Raw genomic sequence first — 26,541 nt, 5'->3', positions numbered from 1 at the left:
ATACTGTTTAATCCCATCAAGGTGGTTTACTCAGATGCGAAAATTGAGGTTTGCAGAACTTTGGTAACTTAAGTTCATCCTGCGAGAGTGACAGAGCTATGACTCACACTTACACCTCTCTGCCTCTGAAGTGTCATTTTGAAACACGAAAGCAGCTAGTAATTAGCAAATGATATATAACAATTTAAAGTAGGAGCCCCGAGCAGCTCATGATGGGGTTGCTGTGAGAGGAAATAGAATGCTGAACCCACAGGCAATAGAAAATCCCTGCTTGTGGTCTCTCCCTTTTAACCCACCACATTTTGTAGTATTTCCTGTTTATTTTCCTCCATGCCAACATCCCCCCCACACACAAAGTTGTAGTTCATGATATGCAGACACTTTTATGCTTTATCCTCTTTTAAATCTGTTAAGCATTGTTTTTCTAGTTAGTATTTCATAAGGATGCATGACTCAATTGAAAATCCAGGTTACCTTCTTTTTTTACATAATAAAATTTCAGCCTGGAATTGAACCACTGTTTTTGTTCCTGAACTTAGAGAAGAGTTTTTGATAATAAAGGTTTTTTTCCATAATTTTATTGAGAAACAATTGATAATAAAGTTTTTTTTAAATTTGTTTTTGTGTATGTGTATTTTGTTTAATAGCACTGGGGGTCAAACAGGGCTTTGCATGTGCTAGGCAGGTGCTGTACACTGAATCACATCCCTACCTGTAATGATAAAAATTTTTTTGAAATTTTTATTTCATAGTAATTAAAACATTGGGTGGCAGGGCAGATGGCTCAGTGGAATAAGCACTTCCCTGGCAAGCGCAAGGGCCTGAGTTCAGTCCCCAGTTCCAGAAAAAAAGCCCCCCAAAAAACCAAAAACAAAACATTGGCTAAAATAGGAAGTAATATAGGATTTCTAAAAGGTTATTTCCTGGGCACCACAATTTCATCTGTCTCATGCTGGAGCTTGAGAAGAAGTCTTAATAGATTATTCCAATGTCTCAAGCCATTCTTCACCTGTAGCCTCAGGTTTCCTCATCAGAACTCTGCTTCTGACCACCCTTCCAGGCTGCGGTTCACTCAGCGGGTGTTTACTGAGAACTGAAAGGACCTCAAATGCGGGGGTGAGGTGAGGTGAGGTGTGGAGAGGTCCTGCAATGTGAGGTATGTGTTCATACCAGCAGGACTCTGAAAGACTGGTCCTGCGGCGTGAGGCGCCTTATGCTGACTGGGGCACTGGCTGTTGGCACAGTGTAAGATGTGGTACTCGGCCAGGTTTGGGAAGATGGGTAGGTAGAAGTTCACACTTTCTGAAATGCATCAGCGACATCACTACATCACTTTCTACAGATGCTCCTGTGCATGCATGGTCACTTGGTTTTATTTATTTATTCTGAAAACAGGGTTTCACTCTGCATTGCCAGCTGGCCTTGAGCTCTTTTTGTATCCCAGGCTGAGCTCAGACTTGCAGTGATCCTCCTGCCTCTGTCCCCAGTGCTGCCTGCTGTGCTTTCTTATATGCCTTGTATAAAGTAAAAGTTTTAAACCAGTCCTTTAATAAAAGTTTATACTACTGAAGGGCCAGCAAGCTATCTCAGTGGACTAAGTGCTCTGCTTAGGCAAGCTCAGGGGCCAGGGTTTGATCCCTGGTACCACATGCTGCCCCAGCACTGCCCCCGGCTGCACTGAACCAGCAATAGAGTCCAGGCATGGTGGCACACACCTATAATCGCATGTGTGGAAACAAGGCAGGCTGGAAACAAGAGGATCACTATCAGTCCAAGCTGCATGGTGAAACCCTGCACACACAAAAAAAAAAAAACTAAAAAAGTTTGTAGTACTGAGTGGGGTGTGGTGGTGCACACTTTTGATCTTAGAAGTTGGGAGGCTGAGGCAGGAGGATCATTGCAAATTTGAGGCCAGCCTGGGCTACGAAGTGAGCTCAAGTACAGCCTGAACTGCATAGTGACACTGTCTCAAAAAGACAAAAAAAATAAAGTGTCTATAGTATCTTAAGACAATATGTGCTGAAATGTTAGCATTTTAAAGCCACAGATTTAATAAATTACCTGTTCTTTTATTTTTTCATTTTGAGACTAAATTCTTCTTTGTAAAAAATCTGTCAAAGGCTACCGCACAAACCTGTAATCCAAGCATTTAGGAGGTTGAGGCTGGTCATTGTGAGTTCCAGGCCAGCCTGGGGTATAGTGAGTTGAAGGCCAGGCTGATGGACATAGCTAGAGCCAGTCTCAAACAATTAAGTAAATGAATAAATTGATCTAAGGATGATGTACTCTTAACTCAAGATTACAATTACTTTTTTTTTTTTTTTTGCGGAACTGGGGATTGAACTCAGGCCATTGCGCTTGCCAAGGAAGCACTTATTCCACTGAGCCATCTCCTCAACCCCTTGTAGTTGCTCCTTTAATTGTGGGTCAATTTATTAACCCAGCTGAATTAAACTAGTGTGATGCTGGGTGCAGGAGGCCCACCTGAGGGTTGTTGCCAGCAGCATGAAGGCAGAACCGGAGAAGCTGCTGGAATGCTGTTAGGGGTGGTGTTTGGAGAAGCTGTTGGATGCTGCTAGTTCTCTGGGGCTGTTCTGCTGGAGGACAGCGTCATGCAGGCTTTCCCAGTGAATTCTGGAGAAGATTGGGTCCTCAACTTGAGCATCGATTCCTGGCTCCGGAGGGGAGGATGGTGTGCTGCTCAGCCTCATGAAGCTTGTCGCATTGGCTTTCCTGATGGGAACTCGGGTTTCCTCATCGCTGGAGGAGCTCAGGACCTCACTGTTGCTGAGGGTGGCTGTGGTACCTTTGGGGGAGCTCAGATGCTTATCTTGAGTGTTACTTCCTAACTCCAGTTCGGATGCCTCAGCTTGCTAGCACAAATCCTTCATCCCACGGGCATAGGCTTCCTGCCTTCCACCACTGACCTTTGGACCTTTCCAGCACAATCCATGAAGGGGCCTGCATGAGACTGTGGCTCTAGGACTCCAGTTGGACCAGTGGGAAGCATTGTTATGATCTCTAGGCTCTTTAGTATGTGGATAGATTTCTGGCACTTGCAGGATGTGATTCTTGGGTGATTCATTATGAAATAGTATTATATGTCATTTACTGTATTGTTCACCTTGCAGGAACCCCAAACCATGATGGGGGCAGGCTTTTCATAGGTTGCTGAGTCTATATTTTGTGATTGATGCTGGATCAGTCCAACAATTGGGTTGGCATCGCTGTACTCCCAGTAGACTGGGTACCAATATAAAGGACAGAAAGGCTTGGTCAGCTCTCTTCCTTCCTCTTGTTGAGGTGTCTAATTCCGCTGCCCTGTTGCCCTCTGCCTTGTGCCACCCTGCCGTGGAGCCAGCCAATTATGGTCTGAAACCTCCACAAACTGAGCTAAATAAACCTTTCCCCCTTTAACTTTGGGTGCCAGGTATTTTGTCTCAGCAACAAAAAAAGTAAGAGTGGTATTAAAGTAATACTGATTTGAAAACATCAAATTGCATTTAAACTTCATACCTGCTTTGTAAAGCAAACCTCATCTAGTATAGTAGAGTAACTCTTGCTTTTCATTGACTAAGCTATTTCTAAAATTGCGAGAAAGGAACGATGGTAGCTAGCAAGATGAATTAACCTTTGTTCCCGGTCTTTATCATGGGACTGGCAGCACTGCACAGGTGCCCAGCTTACAGAATGGGCTTTGATACTTATTTTTCTAATCTCACTCTTTGAACCATGCGTTATGTTTCATAAGTGTTCAGTTGGCAGATTTACATCCTGTGCTTGGAATTTGCTTTTCCTTACAGTTTTTAGCTGCCTGTTATGCTCTGAAAGGTGTTAGTCTTCTATTATGTAGATGTTTTCACCCTTGTTGTGACCTATGGAGTCTCAAGGAAGATAAATTGGAATGTTAAAATCAGTGTTAATTTATGTACATCCAGATAATTTTGTTTAGCTGATATTTCATTTGGTTATGTTTTTTCAGAGCTCATTTAAACTTAGATTTTCAAGGTCTGCTATTAGAGAAATGCCATAAACATAATTTGTGTACTCCAAGAAAGGCAAATGAAACATCAAATGGAGATCAATAAAAATGACATTTCAAAACGCCAGCCTGCAATTTGTGAATCAAGCTGAGCCATGCAGCAGGATGAATCTCCTATTCCCCAGGGTCTGCGCAGTAAATACAAATAAGGACGGAGCAACGAGTGATCCTGGATGCTTTCCCCTGAAGTAAAAAAGCTTTGTGTCTGACTACTAAATTTAAAGCAGTATAGCTGAATAATTGTGATTTTGAAGTGAGAAATATGCATAAGATCTCCATCTCCGTCAAGAAAAGGTTAATAAACTAACAATAAAGCTTTCTGCAGGGCAGTTTTGAAATAGGTACTTGGAAGGAAGGAAAGCCCAGGGACACATCAGGTGTCTGGAGGCTCGTTTGGCAACGTTCTTTTCTCCTTTTCAAAACAGATTTTGGCGAGCCACCCGCCACAGGCCCTGGCTCTCAGCTCCAGCCCTTCTGCCTAGTAATACAGCGCCTTTATATTGTGGCACTCTGCGCGGTCCTTTTGATCATAGTGCAGTGTCAGTGGGCTCTGCCTTTTGGGTTTTTAAAGCCTGTGATTATTGCGCTCTTCCCTCCACAAAACTCTGTACTTCTGATATCAGATGTGTGACCCGCCTCGCAGGGCTATGCCTCCTGCCTGTATGCCAGTGTGTCAGTAGTGAGCGCTGGACGCTGGATGCTGGGCGATGGCAGAGAGTCGTCCACTGATCCTGGCAGAGGACCTCCAGATGATACAGGCGAAATAGATGTAACACCTAGTCTGGTAGCTGTCAGGAAGCCTGAGTTTGTCTTCCTAAAATGAAAGAGTGAACTCTAAGGCACGATGGAAGTTAAGAGTGGGCGATCTTATTGAGGGAAATGCAGTCCTAAGAGAGACAGGAGGGGTCTTGATTGCTGTGGACCCACTTTCTAGAGGAAGTTTTACAGAACAAAATCACAAGGTGGATGAAAAAATCATGAGGAAGGTACAGCATGGGACAAAAGTATGACCGACCAGTAAGATTTACATGTACAACTGCTGAGGTGATGTTGATCCAGTGGGAAGCTTATCATGTGGCAAGTGTACACAGAAAGAACAAGGACCTTTTTTTTAAAGAAATGAGTCAGGAGGTCCTGGTCCCCCTGAGTCACTTGGGTGCCTGATGTTTATCTTGTCTAGACTTCAATGGACTAGATGGTACCAGTTATAGTATACTGCTATCCCTCGGGGAGGCATGTAGGCCTGATCATCCCATCTTTATCTTGAGGCCTGGCCTTCGATGGATGCCCCTCCAGAGTAGCTGTAAGGTATTTTCATCCTTTGTACGGATTCCAGAGAGGACCCAGCCCTGCTTGACTAGCTGTATTTCTGCGTAAGTTAGCTGTGTGTAGTAGTCTCGGTGGGGCACAGGGCAGCATCCGGAGCTAGGACCAGGCGTGTACCTGTACTGACAGCTGAGCTGTGCCAGAACCCCTGGGTGACACAGTCAGCAGTCGTGCCTCTGCGTCCCGCACTTTCCTGCGTGCAGTCCTGGCTGTGAGCAAGCAAGGTGTCTGGGTGTCACACCCAGCTTGCTTTCAGTGGGTGTTTAGCAGACAGGCTTGGCCTTGGCTCTGCTGTATTATTTATTTTTATTTGTATTTTTTGTGTGTGTATTTTAGGAAAGGGTCCACAGGGTGTTGAGGGTCTCACTACTAGATCAGACTCCTAGTGATCCACCTGTTTACAGCCTCCCAAGAGCTGGGATTATAGGCACACACTAGCATGTCCAGTCTCAATTGCTGTCTCAGCATACCCTGGGGGTGGGGCCAGCATGGCTGGCCTAGGGATCGAACTCCTAGCCTTAATCTGCTGAGCTGTTTGGCCAGCCCAGCTATATTATTTTTGCTTTCCATTTTTGTAGCTTCATTTTCTTCTCTTTCACTATACATCTGTTATATTACCTTTTTCATGTGTGTTTGCTTTATTTTTGTTCTAGCATTGCCTTTGTAGATGTCTATACCATACTTAATCTTTTTTATCTAAAAATCAAAAAATGGGCCCGGGAGATGGCTCAGTGGAATAAGCACTTCCCTGGCAAGTGCAAGGGCCTGAGTTCAATCCCCGGATCCACAAAAAAAAAAAAAAAAAAAAAAAAAAAAAAAAGAGAGAGAGAGAGAGAGAAATGACAGATTTAGCCTTGCCTCCTGTTTTCCTTCTTTGTAATCACTGATTGTATTTTATTATTTCTTTTCAGGGTTAGAATATGTCCTTGATTATTGCTTATATCTTTTATTTGAACTTTCAGATTTAGACAGTTTGGGCCAGGGAGACACCTCAGTGGAATAAGGGCTTGCCTGGCAAGCGTGAGGTCCTGAGTTCAATCCCAGGGACCACACACACACACAATTAGACAGTTTTCTGACCATGTCTCTGAAACCAGAGAGAATCACTGTGCCTACCTTCTCTTACGCCTTTTCCTTGGATCTGTCTCACTTGCTTTGTGTAATGTAACTGTTGTTTTGTTTAAAGTCTGTGTCTAAATGGGTGCATTTGTTTCTTACTGGTAGCCCCTTGCCTGTAGTTTCTTCATCTATTTGGTAGAACTTCAAAGCAGTTTTTATTTCTTCTGCAGAAGTCTTATTAATCAAAAAATTTTAAGTCCAAGCCAGTGTTTGGCTACCAGGATTCTGCTGTGTCCCGGGTGACAGCATTCTCCCAGGTAGGCAGATTTCTGGAGATGGACAGTGGACTGGTGGTAGTCAGAGGTGGGTAGGAAGGTGGGAGACACCTGCGGTCAGGGGTGGGGCTTGCTTTTTGAGGTGATGAAAGGTTTGGGATTAGAATGTGACAGTGGGGTACAACTTTATGAATACACCAACATCCACTGAAGGTTTTAAATGGTGAGTTGTCAAGTAAGTGAATTGTATTTCAATTTTGAAAATCTATATATGAAAGTAGAAGCAAATAATTCTGTGAAGTTTTACAAAGCACAGCTAAGACCTGTTTCCACCCTGGCATTCTCCCGTCTCTACAAGCAGCCATAGCCAACTCGTGACTGATGCTTTAGAATTTACCTTCCCATCTTCACTTCTTTGTGGGTAACATCAAAAGGTAGATATCATCTAGTTGTTCCTGTGATGTGGAAATTAATCAGGGGTTTCTGTGTTAGCCGGCCTGCGCCATAGCGTTCCCTTATCAGACTTCAGCCTAGTGATTTAGCTGGAATGGGTGGTCATATCCTCAGGTGGTAAAGGGTCACAGGCTCCCATCTTTATTTTTATGTTTATGAGCAGTAATTCTTCTTGAAGGAAGAACTTTGTTCATTGGCTGCTGGCTTGCATTTACAGTTTATGGAAGAAGGACAGGATAGATATTTAATTTTCCCTTTTTGTCCTTTCATTAAAATTATTTTACTGTGTTGGAAACTGAACCCAAGGCCTCATGCATGCTAAGCATTCATTCTGTCACTGAGGGCCACCCACCCTGTTGTTTTTAGCCAGTTTTCAGAGTAATGATTTGCTGTTCTAGCAGCTGCCACCCTTGGTTTATTGGGGTTATTATTTATTTTGCTTTTGCTTTCCTATTTCTTGGGATTGAATCAGGGCCTTGTACTGAGATGCATCCCAGCCTTTTTATTTTTTTTTTTATCTTCACGGTCTCACTACTAGATCAGACTCCCAGTGATCCACCTGTTTACAGTCTCCCAAGAGCTGGGATTATAGCCTTAGCCTCTGAAGTGCAGGGATTCCAGGTGTGTGCTGCCATACCCAGCTCAGATTTTCTGTTTAGTACTGAATTTGAAAAACTTCATAGGTCTGGCCAAATAGCTCAGCGGATTAAAGTACCTGCAAGCAGGCGCAGGGGCCAGGGTTCAGTGCCCAGGCCTGCTTTGCTGGCCCCACCCCCTGGGGTGTGCTGAGAAGGTGATTGAGACAGGGTGTGGTGGCACGTGCCTGTAATCCCAGCTCTTGGGAGGCTGTAAACCGACAGAGCCCTACAAGTCTGATCTAGTAGTGAGACCCTGAATACCCTGTAGACCCTTCCCTAAAATACAAAGAAAAAGAAGAAACTTCATAATGTGTCTAGCTTCTCTGTACTTCCTGTGCTTGTGGTTCTGAACTTCTCGGATCTCTAGTTGTAATTTAGAAAAGTTTCGCCATTATGTTGCCAGAAGATTTTCTGTCTCCCCCATTTGGGGGACCACATTCACACATAGCAAGGCCTTGGTGCTTCCTTTGGGATAGCTTCAGGTTTACTGTGCCTTCAGACTTAGTTCATTTCTTTTGTATTCTCTAAACTGCTCTGAATCCTATCTGTGGTGATTTTCATCTCAGACAGTTAAAACTATAGCTTTAATGCAGGCCATCTTTTGCTTCCATATTTTCCCTCCTGCCCCTTCCCAGCCACTCCCTACTCTCCTTCCCCAGGATTGAACCTGAGGCCTCCTGTGAACACACAGTCTGTCAGTGGTCTCCACCCCAGCGCCCCGCGTCTTCATTTTCAGGCTAATGCTTCTCCTTCTTGCCATCCTCACCTTCATAGACCTCCTCTTCCTCCTCCTCCTTCTCCCCCTCTCTCCCTCTCCCCCTCCCCCTCTCCTCCTTCCCCCCTCCCCCCTTCCCCTTCCCCCCTTCCCCCTCCTATTGAACCCAACCTAGCTATATCCACAGCTCTTTTTTTTTATTTTGAGACAGGTCCTTAAGTTCTTCAGGGTAGGTTCAAACTTGCGATCCTCCTGCCTCTGCCTCTGGAGTGGCTGGGATTACAAATGTGTGCGACCCATGTGGTTCCTCTATCTTGAGCAGATGACTGTAGCTATAAGTGGCTTTAGTGTCCTTAATTATATCATCTTCCTCTGTCATTGCTAGTTGGTTTGGGCTATTTTTTTGTTACCATCATGGTTATGTTTTACAGTTTCTTTGCCTGACTAGTAATAAATATGTGATTGGATGCTGACTGTCTGAATTTTACTATGTTCTGTACTGGGTAGTGTTCCTTTGATTCTTTTGAGTTTGGTTCGGGACCCTGTTTGGATACTTGGCTGCCATTTTCATGTGGTTGCACAGACTAGCAAACCTCTTCCTGCAGGCCAGCTGTGGTCCTGTCTGTCCCTTTGCCCATGCTCTGTGGTTGCTTTTGACGTCCCAACAGTGTCAACATGATGGAGCCGGCCTGGCCCACCAGGCTGCTGACCCTGGAGTGGAGGTGTGTGGCCTGCTGCTCAGGGCTTGCGTTACCCTTCTGCAGGCAGGATGGAGCTGCCCTGGTTCAAGCGAGGGAATTGTTGCAGATCTTGGGGTGCACCCCTCTTCCTGTGTTCCTCTCCTCTGGTGTGCAGGTTTCTGCTCTCCGGGTATGCTGGGTGTGCTATAGGCCTCCACCCAGTGCTGCAGCTGAGGACCCTGGTGCACAGTCCTCAGTTTGCTGGGCCATGCCCCCACCCCCAGTGCTGTGGGCTCCTTCCCAGCTGGATAGGGCTTGGCCTGTTCATTTCCCTCAGGGGCCACTGTGTTGGTGCCCAGTTGGCCACTGTCTTCAAAGTGGTGTTCCATGTATTTTTTCTGTTTAAAAATTATTTCCAGGATCAGGAGGGTGAATCTGGCCTCTACTGCTCTGCCGAGTCTGATTATGGACATCTCCAGTACTTAACATTTAGTGCTAGCGGGAATAGTGGTAAATTCAGTGTTTCAGTTGCTGAAGTGTCTGTTGATTCTTCCCACTCTCATTTCATGCCTTAGGGGTCCTTTGCACTTTTGATAGTCTTACTTTGAATTACTAGGAGGTTCCTTCTAATATCCCTCTTCTCTTTCTTTCTAGCTATGGATAAAGTTGAAAAGATCATTCATTATAGAAATATTTAAATTACTGGCCCCATGGCTGATTTCTTGCTGTCGCCACTTAAAATGTCATGGCCATGGGTGCTTTATAATAAAAATGTTTAAACAGAAAAAGTATCAGTGTTCAACTTGATTCTTTGTTAAGTTTAAAGTTTTTATATTACATTTCACAATTTTGTTTTCATTGAAGTTTTTGGACTTTAGCCAAGCTATAAAAATCTTTAGTACATTACAGTGCATCCTTAGATTAAGTTGGGGATGGTGGTGCATGCTTGGAATCTCAGTTATTTAGGAGACTAAGGTGGGAAGATTGCAAATTTAAGGCCAGCCTGGGCAACTAGCAAGATTAAGTTCTCAAAAAGTGTTGGGGATGTAGCTCAGTAGTAGAAACCCCCTTTGGGATTTAGTAGATATTTTGATCCTCAGAGAGGTGGTTTGTTTTTTGTTTTTTTTTTTTTTCCTTTCTGTTCTGCTTGCTTGTTTTTTTTTCTTTTCTTTTTTTTTTTCTTTGTCTTACTCTGATTTTATAGCTAGTGTAACATATGCAAAATCAATAGTTTTTGTTTTTGTTTGTGACACTGGAGTTAACCTAGGCCATCCCCAAGCTACATCCCCATATAGTGAGACCTTGTGTCAAACAGACAAAAAATAAAACACAGCAAAAACTCTCTTATAGTAAAAAAAGAAAAAGAGAAATGGTGGCCGTGAAGTGAGATGTCAGGTGACTTAAAGAAACCAAGCGGGAGATCTGACACCGTGTCTCACGGCCATGTGTGTTTCCCGGGTTTTGGTGGTGAACTTCAGTCAGCCTCCATCAGTTTGGCTGAGAGCAAGGAGCTCTGGAGAAACAGCTTTCCTTTTAGTAGGTAATTTTTCTTGGTAAGTATGCCATAAGAACTTGAAGAATGATCTTAATTTCTCATTTTAAAATGACTGTCAACTGAGCCAGACTGTTTAACATTTCAGAGTTAGAACACATGGATTTGTCAATAAATTTAAATGTGATAGTAGTTGCCATTACTACTAAGTTGTTTGAGTAATATATTATATTCACATTTTAAACGGATATTGATCTTCAGTCAGTGACTAAATTGAAGCATCTCAATTCTTATGAAATTGCTGATTCTTTTCCACTTTGCAGTTATACAGCCAGACATAAATTCCAGCCAGCATTCTACAGAATTTTCTTAGCTTTGCTTTTCTATGCAGTACCCTTTAGGAAGTATGACTACTTTTTAGATACTAAAAATAGCAAAGACAACAAACAACAGAGTTAAAAGTCCTACTCTGTGTTTCATTGTGTCTCGAAGGTACTTGAGGTTCATCCAGTTGCCCTTGACTCAGAGAAAGTTCTGTGAAAGCTGTCAACAATTGCTGCTACCAGATGACTGGGGAGTGCACGGAGAGCATCAGGTAGTGGGTGACGTTTCTGTCACCCAGTTAAGAAGACCCAGCCAGCTCCTTTACCCTCTGGAGAACAAGAAGGCAAATGCCCAGTATCTATTTTCAGAAAGGACCTGTCAGTTCTTGGTTGGCCTCCTTTCCACCCTGGGCTTCAGAAGGGTACTCTGTGTTGGGACACCAAGGTATGTTCTGAGGATTTTAAAAAAATTCCTGTTAGTGCTGTTTAAACTGTGGGAAAACTTTGTCAAAGTCGTTTTGCTGTGTGTAGCAAGTGCACAGTGTGAAGCTGGAGAATTCACAGGAAGTGAGAAGGCTGCTCCCTCCTGCTCTTGGGATTTGCAGCCTGTATTCCATTGGAGAAATTTCTTTCTGGTGGAGGAGAGGAGATGCTTTCTGATTTGAGATATAAATTGTCTATGACATTAGATCTGTCTGTTTTAGATAAGTTTAGCCCTTTTAAAAATATTTGCAAAACTGAAATCTTGGTTATACCTGCCAAATTCTCCTTAGGGTTTCATTGAAAGATCAGAGGTCACAGAATAATATTGATCTGTTTGTTGTTTGTTTGTATATTGTCTATGACATTTATAATTTCTCATTAAATTTCCTTTACTAATTGCTTTAGGTTGCATGAACTGATCAGGTTGACAACTTCTGGTGGCAAGAAGTCTAACCTTAAAAGCCTTTTATTGGATATTGATTTTCGGTAGGTTTATAAAATATAATTATTCTCCATTATTTATTGTTTTTTTTTCTTTTCTGTCTATAAACTGCCATAAATTTTAATTAACATTTAGAAGTACAAATTGGTTATAAAGCACCTTTTCAGTCATATAAACAACAGGTAATCTTGTATTTCACATAGGGAGACAATTGATTTCTCTTCCTGGATTTCTCTCCAAGTACTGTATTTGGTCATCTGTGATTTACAACTTCAAGATGGATTAATTCCTACAAGTGAAGTTTTGAAGGCACACTGTACTGCCTTGTGCTTAGTTTTATTTCTAGGACTTTGTTTCATTGTCATATCTTTAAAATGTGAAAAAGCATTTTAAAATATATGTATTTTACTGGGCAGTGTGTATGCCATTTCACTGGATGTGGCCTGAAGTGAAGGGAGTGGCTGGCTAGGGGAAGCGGGTGCTAGGCTGAGGGCTCATGCAGGTGAAGCTGAGTGGAGAGTATAAGACTTGGCAGTGAGAGCTGCAGACCTTTATTTACTTATTTATTTTTATTTTATTTTATTTTTTTTGGTGGAAGCAGGAATCAAACTCAGGACCTTACTTGCCAGGCAGGTTTTTTTGTTTTTTTTTGTTTTTGTTTTTTTTTTTTTTTTTTTTTGGTGGAACTGGGGATCAAACTCAGGCGCTGCCAGGCAAGCGCATATTCTACTGAGCCATCTCCCCAGCTCCAAGATCTTGATTTACAGCACAGGGCACATCTTTCATCTGCTGTCTGCGTAATTCTATAGTATTGAAATATTCTTTCTAGTTTCTGTAATTGTTTGACTTCCAGAAGTTCATTGTGACTTTATAAGACACTGTGTTCTTAGTATCATTTACATGATTTTGAATGCCTTTAAGGAATTTGGCCTTGTGGTTTTTTGTATTTAGATCTAATAGCCTATTATTCAGAGGGGTACCAGGGTAGAAACTAATAACTGGGTTAGTATTTAGTATTTTTGAGAAAATCTGTGAAAAAAAAAATTTTTAAATCTGTGAAATTAAATATTTTCTTGACCTAAAAAGGCAAACAGATTTTTAAAGTGTAAAATATCATGTTAAATAACATAATTTTTGTCATTCTTCTGTGTGTTTCCAAATGGACTTTAGTTTACTTACTATAAGAAACCACATTTCTCAGGTTATCTGCACTTTCTTACTCCTTATTAACAGGCCTACCCTGTGAAGCACTCATCCCCCATTAGTGCTTGCATAGTGAACTGACATCTCCCGGCAGGGCTGATCCTTGGCATGACGACGGTAGAGATCTGTTGTTATAGAGAAGTCAGAGTCAGGCGTGCTAGCAGCACACGCCTGTCATCCCAGTACTTGGGAGGCAGGAGGATCAGCAAGAGTTCAAGGGCAACCTGAACTGTATAGTGAGACCATCTCTCAAAAAGACAAAAGAAGTCACAGAGTATGATGTCACACACGTGTACTCCCTGCTGTTCAGGAGGCTGAGGCAAGAGGACCACGGATTGAGAGGCAGCCTGAGTCACTGACACCCTGTCCAAAAGTGAACAAATAAGGAGGGATGTGTTCAGTACTGCCCAGGTTGTCTCTAGTACTACAGGGGGAAAAAAATCTGTTTCCTTTTTAAGTTGAGACATAGTTCATGTCACATTCATTATGTTGAAGAGTGTATTTCAGTGATTGTGTGTTCCCTGTGCTGTGCCACTGCTTGTCCCCAGAACATTTCCATCATGGTGAAGCTAAGCCCGCAGGCACTCCCCCAAAGCCATTTTCACCTGCCGTGTCTGCCTGTTCAGAACAGCTCACGTCAGTGGAGTCACTCAGCTCCGATGTGTGGTCTGGTTTCTTTTGGTTAGCTTAATGTTCTCCAGACTCCTATAAGATTCCATGCCTTTTATGGCTGGCTATGTAATCCACTGTGTGACTACATCAGTTTCTTTCTAAAAGCCTGTATTTCTTTCCCAAGGTGTATCGTTAATATGAATGCATTGGGGCTGGGGAGATGGCTCAGTGGAATAAGTGCTTCTCTGGTGAGCACAAGGGCCTGAGTTCAGTCCCCGGTTCCACCAAAAGAAAAAAAAATATGAATGCATTGTTAAAGAGTTTTAACTTGGGCTCCTGTCACCACAGTGCTTGTTGTATATCAAGCCCTGTTCTAACTCATTCTTTATAGTAACTCTGTAAGACAGATACAGTTATCATCCTCATTTTCTCATGAGAAAACTGAGATACAAAGAAGGGAAATAACTAAAGTCACAGTTTGTAAGTGACCAAGCTATGACTCAAACCTGGGCAGTCTGGATCCAAAAATTAACTTCAGGGTAACTTTGCTTTTAAACTTGCACATAAGATCATCTTATATGGTCCATTTCTCTTTTTATTCTTTGGTCTGTCTCTTCCTTCCTTTATCCTCTTGCCTCATGCCACAGAAGTTTTCTCATGCATCAATAACTGGTTTCCAGCTGGGAGTGGTGGCTCATGCTTGTACAAGGCCAGCCTGGGCAAGATAATGAGTTCAGAGCCAACCTAAACTATACTATGCGACCCTATCTCAAAAAAACAAAAAACAAAAAACAAGCAAAAAACCAAAAACAAAACCAGATACCTGGTTTCCAGGTTATTATTACATATTTAGGATAAGGAGTTCATTGCAGTCTCAGAAATCCTAGAAAGTGCTGGTTCCTGTTTCTCGAGTCCAGGGTACAACAAACTTTACTATAGTCACTATCCTGGCCTCCATAGTGCTGTGAGGGCTCTATCTTTCTCATTTGGTCCTTTCCTGTGAACTGGCTTTGTTGTTTTTTGTTTTTAATATTTTTTTTTTTTTGGCAGACCTGGGGATTGAACTCAGGACCTTGTGCTTGCCAGGCAAGTGCTTTTTCTACTGAGCCATGTCCCCAGCCCCTTTAATTTTTTAAAAAATCATTTATTTGGGGCTGGTGAGATGGCTCAGTGGTCTAAAGCACCTACTTAGAAGAAGCTTAGCAAAGCACAGGGACCACGGTTCAATCCCCCAGCACCACATGCCAGCCAGCCTGCCCCCTGGTGGGCTGAGCTGGCCACACACACACACACACACAAATTAATAAATTAATAAATAAATAAAAGTTAAAAAAATCATTTATTTATTTATTTGGTACAGGGTCTCACTATGCAGCTGGGACTTATAGTGATCCTCTTGTCTCAGCCTCCCAGGCTCTGGGATTACAGGCATGCGTGCCTGGTTTCAGCAGCCAGCACACCATGGGGTACCAGGACTCAAACCTGGGACCTTGCACATGGGGTGCTGGGGATCAAATCTGGTCCTTGCGCTTGCCAGGCAGGTGCTTAGATGGCTGAGCTATCTGCCCACCCACCAGCTTCTGAAGACTGTTTCCACCATACTGCCAGGGACTTTGAAAGTACAGCATTGATCTTACCTTTTCACAGCTGACCTGCCTGGTGGGGTGAGGTGGCCATTCTGAGAAGTCTGGTGGCAGAACTCCAGGGAGCATGGCTGGGTCGCATGCCCATTTCAGAGCTGTCACTGTGGCATGGCAGATATGGTGCTCTTGCCAGCCCCTGCTCACCTGTGTGGACCAGGTCTCCGGCTCAAAGAGGTGTCTCACTAAGGGCGGGGGCTGCGAGCACTGAGAGGAGAATCGAGGTCTGCAGCGGAGGAGTCGGTGCGCTGCATGTGGTTGTCGAGGACACTCAGATTCCTACCCTGGCATTTTTGCTTCAATGAAGTATTACAGTGTTACCTTTTTCAGTAGCTTAAGTTGTTTGAATTTATATTAAAAGTTGTATAATGATTTCAATTTCATTAAAAATGAGTTTTTCTCGATATAGTCATAGAGTGATTCATGCAAAAGAAATAATCATGTCACTTCAGAGAGCTTGTTCAAATTGCATAGCTCTTTGGTTTATTTTATCTTATTTTTTAAAGGAAGGTGATCTTTAATTCTGACACCCAAAACCTTGTAGATTTTTATTTTACATTGAGAAATTTTTAACATGTACAGAGGAGTGGTTTTCAGTATATTCATAAGGTTGTGGAACCATCCCCAGGGCCCTCCTCCAGAACATTTTTGCACCTTTGAAAGAAAGTCTCTCAGTCATTTCTTCTAGCCTTCCCTAATCTCAGCCTTTGGCAACTTCTAATCTGCTTTCTGTCCTACAGATCTGTCTATTCTAGATCTTCCTATGAGTGGAATCCTACAATCAGTGGCCTTCGTGTGTAGCTGCTTTTACTTTGCATGATGTTTTCAAGGTTCCCCCATGCTATAACAAATGTCATTCCTGTAATTTACATTTTTTTTTTTTGTAGTACTGGGGATTGAACCCACAGCTATAGGCCTGCACTGTCAGTAAGCTATGTCCCCAATCCTTTGTATTTTTTGAGACAGAGTCTTCCTCCGTTGCCTGCACTGGCCTTGAACTTGTGATTCTCTTGCCTCAGCCTTCTGACTAGCTGAGATTACAGGCATATACCAGCATGCCTAGTCTTCATTTCTTTGCACAGGGGTGCATAATGCACCGCATTTCCTTTACACCATGGTCTCAGGCACTGCTATGATTTGGACATTGAATGTCTCCCAGAGGCCCACGTGGCAAGGGCTCGGTCCATGGGCTGAGGTTCCTGGGAGGTGGTGGATCACTTAGGGCACGGGGCTTAGTGGGTATGCGCCCTGGGAGATGATTTTCACAGGAGGGTGGCTGTAAAAGCCCGAGTGTGCCCCCATCTTCTGCCCGTCTGCTTGTGGTTCAGGATGTGGTCGCTTGCACTTACCCTGCACACACAGCCACCTTTGCCATCTTGTGGGAGTCAGGAGGTGGCCACGGAGCCAACACTTCCATTTGGGCTCTTAGCCTCCTAAACTGAGCTGACTGCACCTTTTCTCTGTATGAGGTTGGCTGCCTCAGATTCGCCACAGTAGTCTTGGGCAGCTGACTAAAACATGCCTCTGTTGAGGCGATGGACATTTGGTTACTTGTGCTTTTTGGCTATTATGAACAGTGTTGCTGTGAGCATTTGTTTTATAATGTTTTTCTAAAATAGACATGTTTTCAGATTGCTTGGGTTGCTTGGGTATTGCGTTAGTTTCCTATGACTGCCACAACAGAATTCCAAGGCAATGTGGCTTGAACAGCAGTTGATTGTCTCACGTTTCTGGCTGCTGGAGGTGTAGGTGGACTGACAGAAGTTTGGTTTCTCTTCATCCCTCTCCCTCACTAGCTGTATCATTGTCTCCACCCGTGATCCTTTGTACACACACAGTGTTTGTAGTTGCATTGGAGTAAGGTTTAACACAGCCACATTTTACTTTAATCATCTCTCTAAAGCAAGTCTTGCTTGCAAAAGGTCACATTCTGAAGTGCTGGTGGTTAAGGCTTCAGTCTATGGATCTTGAGGGGATTCAATTCTGCCCACAACAGGATTAACTAGAAGTGGACGGGGAGGGGGGCATGTGGTGACTGTTGAGGAATTGCCCCACCATGTTTTCCAGGAGGGCCACACCACATGGTATTGCCCCAGGACTGCGTGAAGGTGCTAACTTTTTCCATGACCTTGCCATCACTTAATGTTGTCGGTCTTTTTGGAATGATAGATTGTTGTGGTTTTATTTTGGATTTGTGGAAGGGCTGATGATGTCAAGCATCTTTTTGTGTGCTTTTGGGCCATTTCTTTACCTTTTTAGAGAAATGTTTATTCAATACTTTGCTCATTTTTTAAATGACTGTTCTTTTATTGTTAAATTAAGAGAATTTGTAATATAATCTAGACTTTTATAAATGCTAGACTTTTATCAGGTATATAATTTGCAAATTTTTGTTCCATTCTGTGAATTGTCTTTTCACTTTTAATGAAGTCCAATTTTTCTTTTTTTCTTTTGGTTGTGTGTATTTTAGATGCCACATCTAAGATATCATTGCCTAATCCAAGTATATAAATACTTACATCTGCTTTTTCCTAAGAATTTTATAATTTTTGCTTTTATATTTAAGCCTTTGATTTATTTTGAACTTATTTTTTGGCAATGGAGATTAAATCCAAGGCCTTTGTGCTGAGCTGTGTCCACAGGCCTTTTTATTTTCTATTTTGAGATGAGGTCTCTAAGTTGCCCTGCAGAACCTGAACTTGCAGTCCTCACAAGGATGAGGACCCACTCAGCCTCCAGAGTGCTGGTGCTGTAGATGTGGGCTGCCATGCCATAATGGAGCTAGTTTCTATATGCTGTATGAGATCTAGGAGTCCAGCGTAATTCTTCTAAAAGTAGATACCTACTAGAGTAGATATTGCTCTAGTTTATTGAAAAGACTTTTTTCCCATTGAAAGTCAGGTGGCCATAAATGTAAGAGTTTATTTTTGGACCCTCAATTGTTTTATTCTCTGTTGTCTTTATGGTAGCCTTGACTACAATTTCATTAAAAATTGGAAATTGGGAAGTGTTGAGTCTTTCAACTTTGTTTTTCATTTTGTGGCTGTTGTGGGTTTCTTACACTTCCATATGAATTTTAGGATCAGCTTATCAATTTGTACTGAGAAAACCAGCTGAGATTCTTATAGGAGTTGCATTGAATTTCTACATTCGTTTGGGGACCTTTGCCATCCTTTTTTGGGGGGCTGGGGGTACACAGAATCAAATTCACGGTCTCATGCTTGCTGTGCAGGTACTGTGAGCTATATCCCTGGCCTGACTTTTGCTATCTTAATACTATCTTCCAATCCTTGAAGGTGAGCTGTTTTTTCATTTGTTTTTAGGGCTTCGAGAATGTATCCCCCGTAGACAGTAGGTGACTACTGTGTATCGAGACTTATTTTCTTTCCTTAACTGTGAAATTTTTCCTTTGTTATAGACAAAAGTAGATGGTGTTCTCTTGAGAACATTGTATCTTAGTTTCTTTGCTAACATAGTCTTACCAGGTCAGGATTAAAGAAGTTTAGCATAAGAACAGCTTATGGAAACACATCAGCAGGCAGAGTAGGAGTGGGCTGTTGCCTGTAATTACAGTATAATGGTTGGTTTGGTTGGTTCAGATTTCTCATAGGACCACAGTTAACTCAGGGAAACACTTCTTGTGTGGCATAGTGTGGCAGCGAGCAGTTACTTTTGGTACATGGCAGTTGGTTTCTCCTTGCCAAATCAAAGGACTCTTCGAGGTGGCAGAACTGCCTCAGCTTTAGTGCTCTTTGCAGATGTGCTATAAATACCCATTTCGAGGGTATGCGATGCAAAGTTCACAGTGCATTTCTATAGGCTCTAATTTTAGCATGAAAGATGTGAAACTCTATTTGGCAAACTATTATCCAAATAAAGTTATATCGAAAAATGAATTTCTTAGGTTCATTTTATGAACTAATTTTATTCAGCTCTTGATTACATTTCCTGTGGATAGAGCAAGTTTCACACTTGGTAACTGACTCTCATTTAAAGAGAATGAATGGCCAAATTAAATGAATGTCCTTTTGAGCAGTTTTCAAGTGCATGTTTTTCTGATTGGTTGTGTTTGCTTTATTGAATGGAGAGAATGATTCTTTGTAGCCAATTTTGTTTTAAGAGGGCAATGTTGAGTGTTTTTCATAACTTAAAATATGAATAATTACGCTTCCTTGTTGGTATTTGATGGGAACTTAGAACTGAAATCTTGGCTTTTTTCTCTCTCTAGTCCTGCACACTGCTGCCTAGTGGTTTTTTTTGTTTTTGTTTTTTTCTTTGAGACAGGGTCTCACTGTGCAGTTCGGGCGAGCCTGTGCTCACTTTTGTAGCTACCAGGCAGGTCTCACACTTGCAGAGATCCTCCTGGTTCAACCTCCAGGGATTATAGGTGTATGCCACCATGCCTGGTTCCGGGGCCACATAGTGGGCCAGGATGGCACACCAGGGGCATCTGGGCCCAAGACACACAGCATGTGGGGCTGGGGATCAAACTTGGGTCCTTGTGCTTGCCAGGTGAGTTATTATGTCTCTTGGCTAACTCTCCAGCCCCTGCCCAGTGTTTTGGATGGGCATAATGTGCTGAATTTTATGTAGATGAAATTTTCAAAAATGACTTTTGAGTCTTTGCAAAACTGTAAAAAAAAAAATTGGAGGTTAAACTAATGGGACAGGGCACCTATAATATTTGGATAGCAATGGAATACCCATCTCTGACAAAATTGAACAAAAAAAGGTGATATAAATGAAGGACAATTTTGTATCTGTATATACAAAATAGTTAGGATAGATATATAGCTACTTTCTCTTCAGTAAGAAGAAAGATCTGTACTAATAGTGTTTGGACAGGATATCATGTCTGCATCTTGTGCTATGAATGACTACTATAAAGACAACAATATGCAGTGTATTAATTGTTGTAACTCTTTTATCAACCTGTTTTGAAGGTGTCACATTGCAATTTTTTTCTCAATAAAATTAATTTTAAAATAATGGGACAGAGAGGGTGGTGCATGCCTATAATCCCAGAACTAAGGAGGCCGAGGCAGGATTACCACAAGTTCAAGACTAGCCTGGACTACATGGTCCTGTCTCAAAAAAAAGTTAAGGACTGGTTACGCTCAGTGGCATAGCACCTGCCTGGCAAGTACAAGGTCCTGAGTTGAATTCCTGGAAGCAAAAGGTAAATAATGAATAATTTAAAAAAAAAAATTGAACGAGATTTCATTTTCCTTTGCTCATCCTTATGAATCGATGCAACAGAGAAAAACACCCTGAAATGATAGTTGATCCACAACTGCACGGATAGTGATATAGACTTTTTTTCTGTCTTTTTAAGGCCGGGTGTCTCTGCAGTTCAGGATGCCCTTGAGCTCACTTTGTAGCCCAGGCTGGTTTCATACTCACAACACTCCTCCAGCCATCTGAGCATGGGCCACCATGCCTGTCTGAGAATACTTTTTAAAAAGTAGTTATTTGAAATTTAGTTAAATAGGAAGATACATTTGTTTACTAATGGTAATTTATCATTGTTCCATGGATTTTGGAGTGTTCATTAGGTTACAATATATGGTTTAAATATATTCAGTTATTCAAGACTTTTGCTTATTTCTTCAATACAAATTAATATTTTGGGGCTGGTGAGATGGCTCAGTGGTCTAAAGCACCTACTTAGAACAAGCTTAACAAAAGCAAAGGGACCGCGGGTTCAATCTCCCAGCACCACATGCCAGCCAGCCCTGCCCCCTGGTGGGCTGAGCTGGCCACACACACACACACACACACACACAAATAAATAAATAAAATTAAAAAAAAAAACAAAAAACAAATTAATATTTTGTAAGATCAGAAGATGTGCTGACAGTATCTTAAATGATATTAAAAGGTACTGTAGTTAGAATGGTAAATAGCTGGTCTTCCAGCTCCACAGAACAAGAAGAAATAGATTTAGATTGGGTTTTAGTGAACATAACAGTTCTCTAATATTGGTAACACTGACACAAATTCTCTTTTTTATCTTTAGGGAAGGGTCTACAGAGTATTCAGGGTCTCACTACTAGATCGGACTCATAGTGATCCACCTTTTTACAGTCTCCCAAAGAGCTAGGATTAGAGGTGTGCACCACTACACCCCATCTCAATGGCCATCTCAGCATGCCCCAGGGGCTGGGCCAGGACACTGACACAAATTTTCATGACTAACATTTATTAAAATAATGATACTTAACATTTTAGTATGTGCTTTATCACTGGCCTTGTAAAAGCACTTTACATGCATCATTATATTTATTTTATGAATTTTGCAAGTGAAGAAACTGAGGTTTAAATGGTTAAGTAGTCTATTAAGGCCAGGTAGTACCTAAGTGAGGGGCCCAGAGTTGAAGCATGTGCAAGGTAAGAGAATGAAGAGAGCCAGGGTTCTTCATATATTAATAGGAACAAAAGACTTAGCCCAGTGGCCCCAACCCTTACTTTTCTACTGTAAATTTGTACTTTAGCATAATAGTAGCCAGCTGTGCATCTCAGGAAGTGATCTATGTGTTTACCCAGTTGTTATGAGTGGCAAGGTATATGCACACATGCAAAAGTGGCAAAACAAGATTTTTCCCATTTCATGCTCTGTGTAACTGGCTTTACATATGTTTGTCCAAGCATCACAGTGGGTCCAGTAAACCCATACTACTTCAGGATTTTGTTTGAAAAAAAGTTTTGATATTTCTGGTAGAATTAGACCAAATCAGTACAGTGGCATGTGAAAAACCAGATATGCAAGTTTTAGAGGCGGTCAGAAATGAAGAATTAGGGGCTAGCAATGTAGTTCAGTGGTACAGCACCTGCCTAGCAAGCACAAAGTAGGGAGTTCAGTTCTTGGTACCAAAAGAAAAAAAAAAGTGAATAATTATATTACTTATGCGTGGATGATGAAAATGATCCGTTATGGTAAAATACATGCTCTCATAACAGAAGGGTAGTATGGGTGGAGTAGTAGGAGGAAGCTGATCATCATGACTTTGACATCGGCCATGGGAGCCAAAGTTTCTTTGACAGTGAAATGGGGAAAGAACCAACAGATACAGAAACGGGTATTGCAAGCCTTGACTCAGATGACAAAACAGCAATCTAAGTATGTATTTGCATAGTTAAAATGTTTCTAAATGGCCACACAACCAAATGAAATGATCCAATTTAGAACTAGATCCTAAAATATAGTGAAGGTCTTGGCAGAGGTGAAACATATTAGACAGAATGCCAGCACTACCATTCAGTGTTGACAATTGTAACAGATGAAATGTAACAAGATGCTGTGAAATACATAAAGGTTAAACTGAGTTATGTACCATAGCCATATTCTAAAATTTATTATGACACCTCACTGGTTGAACTGGGAGCATTCATAGTTCTGCTGTATTTAGCAGGGATTTCTCATGGTGATTGTAAGCATGCAAAAGACTTACGGAAAAGCTATGGATCAAACTATGGCTGTTCTGTTTTGAAATTGTGACACTTCATTTGTTATTTTTGTTGTTATCATTGAGGTTTTTTAAGCAAGTGCACAGCTCATGTGAAAATGTTGATGTCTATTGCAAGCACTCATGACTTTTTTTTTTTTTGTGGAACCAGGTATTGAACTCAGGCCCTTGCGCTTGCCAGGGAAGTGCTTATTCCACTGAGCCATCTCCCCGGCCTACTCATGACATTTTTGATATTTTATTGATATGTTAGTTGCTAAATGCATCTTGTGTAGTAGGAAGCTCCTGACAGAATAGGAAGGGACTGCCACATAGGAAAGGAAAGCCAAACATATGTGCTGTCAGTATGAGCAAGACATGTACATGGAACATGCAGTTGTCATGTGTGAAGACTGCCATGAGTGTGACAGTTAAAGCTTATTTCTGTGGTAGAGTTCTTTTGTTATTTTCTTTCTTTCTTTCTTTCTTTCTTTTTTTTTTTTTGTAAAACTGGGCCATTTTAATGTTTTTACAGTTTAATAGTTTTCTTGATGAATGTAGTCATGAGAGTTGTTCGGCAGGATTCAAGTTATGGTTTTCCTGATTGGTTTGTAATCTTCAATAAGTGTAAGACGTTATTGTATGAAACATCTGTCAAACTAGTAAGACTGCATTGATGCATCCATCTTTTCAGGATTGTTAGTTACCTGGGCATATTTAACCCAAATAACCTTACCTTGTTGTGTCATAAGGTTCAACTCACTCATGTTCACCTCAATCACTGTTCCTTTGGTAATAACACCCAAAATTGTATACAGTGGTGATAAAGGATTTTTCACACCAAGTACTGGCAGGCAAAAGGTGGCTTTTAGTTCAGGATGTGTTACTTGGGTCTTCATAAAATGTAAGCCCACTGGCTTAATGAATCTTTCATATTTAGGTGGTTTTCTTTTAAAGCCATCTCCAACAAAGTAGACGTTAGTAACCATCCTCTTCTATGTCTTTTTTTTCCCTCTTTCCAGTTTGAATAACTTAATATTTCCATTTTTCTTTGAGCATGAGCTTTGGGCAGAGGAACTTCCCATTTTTCCTCCTTTTCGTTTTTGTTTAATTACGTTGGAAAGTACTTTTGCACGAGACTGTCCCTCTCTCTAGCCAGTAGGTAGGTCCTGCTCCTTGAGTCTTTCTATCATTCTGTTTGGTGTTTCTCTTTTCATGCATCTTGATAGTCTTCTTCATTTGGATTTTTCTCTGCATGGCGCTGTTTTTGGTAGAGCTCAGCTTTCAGGCCAATCATTTTTTTGCCTTCTTTGAACATCCATGAGCCTCTCGACTTTTCTTCTTTCTCTTGTTGTCATGGTTATCCAAGTACTACCAATAGCATTTATGGTGTAATTCAATATATTCATTCCATGGCATGATGACAGCTGCAGAGCTGCGGGGGTAGCCTCATGTGTGCCAAGAAAAGTCCTAACTTTGGGGGTGTCCCAGACGTACCTTTTTTGGTATTTTTATTGTAGTTCATATAGGAATTTATTTCTGATGTTATCTTTTAGGTTTTGTAAGCAGCTACACAGCTGTTATGTGTTGATGTCTGTTCTAAATGCACAATACATATTAAGAATTTGATACTTTATTTTATTGACATTTTATGTTCCTGTTAACTACACACTGTAAAATATAATTATTTCCTGACAAAAAAGCAAGACACTGTACTGTCAAGTCCTATAAAAGGTCAGGAAAGCACAACACGTCCTGCTAGTATAGGCTGTGTGTGTGGAATGTGCTGATGCCGCCTGTGCAGACTGCCTTAGGTGTTTTAACTGAAGTAAAAATTATTTTTTTGGTTAAAAAAAATACCAAAATGCCATTTTTTGGTGTTCTTTTTAACTTTTATAAGAATTTGTGTTTTTTTTTAACCAAAAAAGCATTTGTTAAAATTTTTCTTTTTTATAAGCTCAAATATTAAAAATTTAATACTTTATTTTTTCTTATTACTCATTGTTTAATAAAACTCATAAAATTAATAATTCATCAAAGGAAATGTTCCAAAGCATAAGTGTGGATCTGACAGACTCGTGTTTCTGCACCTTGATGACAAAGTTCGTCTCATGCGTAACCAGCATCAGGTGGCAGCCAGTGAGAGAGTGGAGTGCAGCACCAGCGTGGCAGTGTATGCAGGAAAGGGCACCAGCCTGGTCGGGGTCAAGAGGCCGTGTCGGGAAGGATGTGTCCCTGATTTTCAGCTCTTCTACTGGTTATAAATTCCAAGAACAGTGGTGTAGTTCATATACGAATTATTTGTAATACCATAGCCAAAGTTTGCAACTATGTGGATATAGTAAAGGTTTCTGTGTTGTGTGGAAAACTCAGAAGTCAGTAAGAATGACATTCAAACTGGGCTAGTGGCCGGATGTTGTGACGCACACCCGTAATCCCAGCACTCTGGAGGCTGAGGCAAGAGGATCATTATGGATTCGAGACCAGCCTGGGCAACAGAGTGAGCTCAAGGCCAGCCTGAACTGCATAGTGAGACCCTGTCTCAAAAAGACAGTAAACAAACAAACCCTGCTAGGTGAATAGGGAAAACAGGCAAATAGTACTGCTGTAACCAAGGAATATAGAAAACCCAGCCTTGTAAATAGTCAAATATATACATTTGTAAACTATAATGTGGTATGAATTTTGCTTAGTAAATTAGCAAAAATTTATAAAATGTTAATATCCAACACTTGTGCTCTCATTCATTACTGACAGCATTTTAAAGTAGTATGTTAGAAGAATAAAATAGTTCATTTAGTAAATAACCCTCATTCAATAATTTAGTAAAACTTTTAATGCCCATACTTATTTTTCTCTGATATTGAGAAGCATATTTTATTAGACTAATCTGCATTAAACAAGAAAAACTGCATTAGGTACTTTATTAAAATTAACTGCAAGGCCAGGGATATAGTTCAGCAGCACAGCGCCTGCCTGGCAAATATGAGGTCATGAGTTCCATTCCCAGTATGCACCCGCCAAAAAAATTAGCCACAGAAGAGAATAATTAGCAGCTCTTGAGCAGAAATGTTGATTTGAGGTTTTCCTTAAAATTATTAACCACAAGAGGCATATTTAAATTGCCGACCCACTGCATAATTGCCAACCCACTGTTATATTGTATAATAATCTGTCAGCAGCTCACTTACATGGCCTTGTGGTCAGTAGAAACGTGTCTGTTTTACACCTCAGTATTCGATAGTTTTGCCTCCGATTACTAAACTTGGGAAAATCACTTAAGCTCGTTGTTCCCTGTCACAGATTCCTTGAAAATTTTGCAAAGTATTTATTAAAAAACTGTAGAATATTGAAATGTATTAGAGTGTGATTGTGCAATTCTTTGGTTTTTTTTTTTTTTGATGGTACCAGGGATTGAACACAGGACCTTGCACTTGCCGGGCAAGCACTTATTCCACTGAGCTATCTCCCCACCCTGTATACAATTTAAAATACAGTTTTGTGTACATTTGTTTGCTTTCTATGGCTGTGATGCACAAGTAACTCCATGCTAAATTATTTTTTAGGTATTCACAGTTTTATATGGAGGATAGCTTTTGCCACTATAACATGTTTAACCACCATTTTTTTGATGGAAAGGTAAGAATCATGACTATTATCTTTCTTTTTTTTTTTTTTAATTTTTTTTTATTTATTTGAGAGAGAGAGAGAGA

General features: G+C 41.3%; 1 protein-coding gene across 5 annotated transcripts in view; it reads left to right on the top strand.

Moving 5' to 3' along the window:
* The window catches only part of Zcchc4 (zinc finger CCHC-type containing 4), a 56,581-nt gene that overhangs the window by 5,713 nt on the left and 24,327 nt on the right, over nt 1-26,541 (top strand). For all 5 annotated transcript variants that reach the window (XM_023723713.1, XM_004624651.2, XM_023723720.1 and 2 more), the window contains 3 exons: nt 11,173-11,448; nt 11,892-11,972; nt 26,395-26,467. In XM_023723713.1, coding sequence (XP_023579481.1) covers nt 11,173-11,448; nt 11,892-11,972; nt 26,395-26,467 — 430 coding nt within the window. The remainder of the gene's footprint in view (nt 1-11,172; nt 11,449-11,891; nt 11,973-26,394; nt 26,468-26,541) is intronic.

The sequence above is a fragment of the Octodon degus genome, unplaced genomic scaffold (assembly GCF_000260255.1).
Source record: "Octodon degus isolate 3935 unplaced genomic scaffold, OctDeg1.0 scaffold00006, whole genome shotgun sequence".
Taxonomy (NCBI): Eukaryota; Metazoa; Chordata; class Mammalia; order Rodentia; family Octodontidae; genus Octodon; species Octodon degus.
The sequence above is the reverse complement of the archived record's forward strand: the minus strand, read 5'-3'. Positions and strand labels throughout refer to the sequence as shown.